The 5,450-nt window shown below is 54.8% G+C and overlaps 1 protein-coding gene across 1 annotated transcript in view; it reads right to left on the reverse strand.

Moving 5' to 3' along the window:
• The window catches only part of HHIPL1 (HHIP like 1), a 32,792-nt gene that overhangs the window by 18,829 nt on the left and 8,513 nt on the right, over window positions 1-5,450 (reverse strand). The window contains exons 6-7 of the mRNA XM_077780826.1: window positions 2,568-2,711; window positions 82-410 (exon numbers count right to left, since the gene is read on the reverse strand). Coding sequence (XP_077636952.1) covers window positions 82-410; window positions 2,568-2,711 — 473 coding nt within the window. The remainder of the gene's footprint in view (window positions 1-81; window positions 411-2,567; window positions 2,712-5,450) is intronic.

The raw sequence follows: 5,450 nt of genomic DNA on the forward strand, positions 1-5,450 counted from the left end.
TGGCCGGGGGCGGGGGGGCGGCTCCGGGGAGGTGGGCCCCGGGGGCGCGGAGAGGGCCTCGGGGTGGGGGGTGGCGGTCACCGAGGGAGGCGTTGGCGCACAGCTTGCGGTCGTAGCACTCGAATCCTTCGCGCGCGCGCCAGCCGTAGTTGCGGCCGCGCTCCACCAGGTCCACCTCCTCGAACTTGTTCTGGCCCACGTCTCCGCAGAAGAGCCGCCCGCGGCCGGCGCCGGTGGCGGGGTCGCCGCGGTCGAACGAGCAGCGCCACATGTTGCGCACGCCCAGCGCGTAGACCTCGGGCCGCGCGGCGGGGTCGCCCACGAACGGGTTGTCGCGCGGGATGCGGTAGAGCGGGCCGCGCTCGTTGCGGTCCACGTCGATGCGCAGCACCTTGCCCAGCAGCGCCGACCTGCGGGCGGGGCGGGAGAGGGCGCGGCTCGGGGCGCAGTGCCAGCTCCAGGCCAGGACCAGACCCAGGTTCAAGTCCTCCTTAGCTGCTTACCAGCTGGGTAACCTCACCCACTCATTTCGGCGTTTATCTGGCACCTCCTTGCGTGCCAGGCTGCGCGTGGGAAGCGTCGCACATACGTACCCTCTGATGCCTCAGCTCAAGGTGAGCAGTACTGCGATGCCCTTTTAACCGATGGCGCGCCTGGGCTCAGAAAGGCCACATAACGTGTCCACTTGCCACCCGGCTAGCAGAGGGAGAGCTGGGTCCAGCCCAGGCGGCGGGAGTACACAAACCCAAGCTCTTTGCCGCCACTCGCTGTCCAACTTCCCCACGCCTGTCTCCTCACTGTAACGTTAGCATTAGCTGCTCCCTGTCTTTCCTGCCTCCCTGCTGGCTGGGGGGGGGGGGGGGGGGAGTGAAAATACTCCTAAAAATGACTCATTTACAGTTTTCTTTCAACACCCAGCACAGTAACCGCTGGGTAATAGATGCAATCAAAGTCAAGAGCACCATACAAGAGTACAGGTCAGGGCTCAGGGAACGGGAGCGAAAACCCTGCAGCTCTCAGCAGAAAATGGGACGCTGGTGCTCTTGCTTTCTCTCTCACACACGTCGGGGCCATGAGAGAGCCAGGCAGGCCTGAGCGCCCGTTCAGTTCACCCCACACTCCACACCCACCACCCCTCCCTCACCCGGGTTCCAAGGTGCCAGATCCTGTGGGCAGCTGTGGACTGGAGGGTAGGCCACTCCCACGGCACCAAGCAACATCGGCTTCTGGAGTGAGAAGGACTCAGGACTCGCCCTCCAGAGCCACGGAAACCAGGAGAGAAGCCCTAACCTCCACACGGCTCCCAGGGCGAGTAGCTTGTGGGTTTCATTCACCCTGTGAATCTGCAGAAACCTGCAATGTGCTCGAAGGTGCACAGAGGAGAATGCTCCCTTTGCATCTGCATCTTCCTGCCACACCGCTCTTCCTCGCCGTTAGCACGCTGGCGCTCTGCCCCCAGGCTGCCTTCCAAAGCGGGACTGCCCGGCTTGCACATTTGATACATCACATGCCCTCCCCTCGCCCAAGCGTCTCCCTCACCATTAGGCATCTCCCAAGTGTCTTCTTCAACCGTGTGAGAGGCTCCCACCCAAAGATGCTCCACCCTTAATCCCCTGTTGTGGTGCTTTAGGTTTTGCCCCAAGGAGTGCCCCTCACACTCTCCAGCCCGCTCAGCACCAAGCCACGGATCACGCTCCGAAGCCACACACCGCGCAGCAGGCTTCGCCGCGGAAGAGGGCCAAACTCATAGCTGCAAAATAATGTTTTAAGTTCTGTCCAATTATCCACAAATCCTTAATTTCTATTTTCCCAACTACATCTCTAAACACATCCCAAACACGAGAAAGCTTCAGTGATTCCTACACTGTCACGTATGAAAGCGCAAGTGACAAATCATGAACGTTTAATTACTGTAATCAACATCACCCTCGCTATTTTTACTTTCTGGGCTAAGGAAGGTTTTGTCATTTTAGCTAAGAGAAGGGAGGAGGCTGCCCTAGATAGCCTCATCTACACTGCGTGCGTGTGTGCGTGTGTGTGTGTGTGTGTAAGGAGTAGAATAATGGCAGGCCATCTGCTCAAGCCAAGAAGTTAATATGTGACAGCAAGACTATGCCTCAGTTTCCGGGCCATATGTGGGTGACCCATGGGGCAGAAGCCCTCATTCCCAGACATTCCTGCTCCAACCAGCTCACACTCGCATCTGGTCCTGGAAGGCCCTCTTTCTTTCCTCCAGTTCAAGCAGGGCTGTGCTGACTTCCAATAAAATCCCATCTTCCCAGAGGCTCTCTGATGTCATATATTGGGCACCTGTGACAAGTGGCTTCTGGGCCTCGCCCTCGACAAACAGGATCGCTGTTACTCCTCATGACAAGCCTCCCCCTGGAGATTATTATTATCCCATCTAACTGGTGAGAGGCAGCGACTTGATGGGGGTCCCCAGCTGCAGACTGAGCTGGAGCCCAAAGCCCTTTCTACTGCCCTGTGCCGTGTGGCCCAGGAAGTAAACCCCCTCCTCCAGGAAGCTATGTAAACCAACCCACCAGCCAGCCCCAAGTGGAACGTACTTGTTTTGGGCATTTCCAAATTTTCCAAAGGGGTCTCCGGCCATCCCGCCGTCACCAGTGAAGATGTAGAGGTACCCGTCGTCTCCAAACAGCAGCTGGCCCCCATTGTGGTTGGAGGCTGGCTCTTCAATCTCCAGGATTATCCTAAAAGGAGATAAGCCACCCCCACCAAACAAACAAACTTAAAAACACCAACCTCAGCAAAAACACAAAACGAGATCACAGCAATAAAATCTCCTCTCTCTCTCAGAAGCCATTTCACGGTTGAAAAGACTTGTCCTATATTTTATAGCAGGTGATTTTTAGAAGTATCCATCTGGTAGGCTGGGCGGGGATAATTCACTCCATTGTGCTAACGAGGAACTGGAGGCGCAGAGGGGTTGAGCAACTTGCCCAAGGTCACACAGCCCGTAGGGATCAGAGTTGGAACCCGGTCTTCTCACTGCTGCCCACCGCTAGCTCCCCAGTTAGGATTATGCAACACTGTTGACCCGGTCACTGGCACAGCTGGTTTCTTCCTTATCATAGCTGCCCACACACCAGCCACTAAAGCCAAGCACTTTCTCCACACCCCTTCATTTGTTATGTGCCGTAACTTCTAAGGAGGTGGGTGGCTGATGTGGGTAGCTGAGCACATACACACTCACCCCTCAGCAACCTCCTTTACTCTCACGGCAGAAAACCCTCCACTACACGGCCAGCTGGCTGGCTTCTGGTTGGGGTTTGCCAACGGAGGGTGGAGGGGCAAGAGGAAGGGAGAAGCCACACTTCCCTGGCTTCCGGAAGCGGTGGGTGCAGGGATAGGAACAGTGGCTCGTGAGTGTGGACTCTTGGGTTTCCACGCAGACATCTTGAGATGTACCAGGAGCAGCAAACTTAGCAAAGCACCGTTCCCTTCTGTTCCTCTGGCTTCTTGCAGTTGCTAATCTTCACCCTTTTCCTTCTCCAGAGCCTCCTAATACCTTTGTAGCCAACGCCCTGTCCTCTCAGGTTTTCCAGAATCGGTCACTGACTTACTAATCCTTTGTTAATACAGGTAAGAAAAACCAAGGTACAACAAGGTCAAGTAACTTGAGTTCAGGGCTGTAAACCTTCAGATCCAAGACCTTCCACTGAGGCCAACATACGGAGGCCAACTGACGCGACTTGGTGAGCCAAACAAAGCCCCAAGTCCTCCCTGGAAAGGATAATTCAGACCATCAGGTCTCTGCCTCTCGCTGGGATCCCAGCCCTGGGAACAGAGACTGACAGTTGACTTGGGCAAGGATGACCCCGAGGTCTTGGCCCCGTCCTGAACTAGCCAGGCCCACTTCCCCCTCTCTGAGAGTCAAGTTCTAGGCTTGTACTTGATAGGTCCCCAGAGGACTCTCACTGAACACTCACTCTGAAATATGTTCATCTGTATATTGCATGTCGCACCTTCAGTTTTTATCAAGAGTCACTTTCTAAAAGCCACCAATGAAGCACATCCATTCTGTCCCATCCGTCTGCTGCAAGAGAGAAACCTGGTATCTCTTGGAGAACTGGCTATACAGCCTCATGTAAGATCATGAGACTTACGTTTTCTCCTTTTGCTCTGGCTGCCAGGATGCTCATAGTCAAAATTAGTGCAGCCTGACAAGACCTACATTAGCCCTCACATTAGCCAGCATATTTCATTCATTCTCCTTTTTATGCTTTCAATGTCAAGATTTTACAGTTTTATGAAATACATGATGTGCCATTATTTGCCTCAGATCGGTCCTGGTTCTGGCCCTCCCTGCTCTCTGCTTCAGAGACTCCGATCCTGCAAACTACATTTCCCATGCTCCCTTGCCAGCTGGCCTCCACAAAGGGTTAGCCAATGGAAGGCACTGGCAGGAGATTGGAGGGCGGGAGGAAGGAGAAGCCAAGGTATTTCTCCCCATCTCTCTCCCTCTCCCTGTCTCTCTCTCTCTCTCTCTGCTCAGGCAATGTCTTGGCAGTAGCTGTACCTCCTCCATGGCCCCAACTCCCCTGCCCAGGCCCACTGTGTGTTTTCATCTTCCACTGAGTGGCCCCACCTTCTCACTTTGTCCTTCTGAGAGGTGGAGGCAGCTTCCTCTAATTGGTAAACTCAGAGTTGCCTCACTTCTTCCCCAGGTTGCCTGAGTAGCTAATTCCCAGCATCAAATCTTGCTGCTGAATTAGCCGGTACGGGATTTATTTTCCTGTTGGACCCAGACTGATGCATATGCCCTTCATGCCACCCTAGGTCAGAGCAGTTTTGAACATGGGGGGGGGGGTCCATAGATAACACACAGACAGGAGGCTAGTGTTGAAAGGTGCAGATAGGGGTGCCTGGGGGGCTCAGTTGGTTAAGCGTCTGACTTCGGCTCAGGTCATGATCTCACAGTTCAGGGGCTCGAGCCCCGCGTTGGGCTCCATGCTGACAGCTCAGAGCCTGGAGCCTGCTTTGGATTCTGTGTCTCCCTCTCTCTCTGACCCTTCCCTGCTCATGCTGTCTCTCTCTCTCTCAGAAATAAATTTTTTAAAAAACATTAAACATTTTTCTTAAAAAAAAAAAAGAAAGTTTGAGATAAACCTGCTGGGGGAGGCGGAGGGGGACAGAGGGTTGGGAGGGGAGAAGTGGAAGGTGGGGCTCAGGAGAGGGGCACATGGGGATTCTAGCTCTGACGCTTCCCAGCCGTGTGGCCTAGCAGCTCATTTTACAGCTCCGAGCCTCCACTTCCTCACCTGCAAAATGGGGAGAGTCTCACTGGACTTTAAGAGAATCGCATGGAATGAACCACCTGCAGTGGCTGATGTGGGAGTCTGGACATGATCTTGCGATGCTGTTCTGAGGCTCCAGAACATCCCAGAACATGGGGCCAGCCTCCTCGCTGGGTGTGGCGGAGGACTCGG

The sequence above is a fragment of the Crocuta crocuta genome, unplaced genomic scaffold (assembly GCF_008692635.1).
Source record: "Crocuta crocuta isolate KB4526 unplaced genomic scaffold, BGI_CrCroc_1.0 scaffold299, whole genome shotgun sequence".
Lineage (NCBI taxonomy): Eukaryota > Metazoa > Chordata > Mammalia > Carnivora > Hyaenidae > Crocuta > Crocuta crocuta.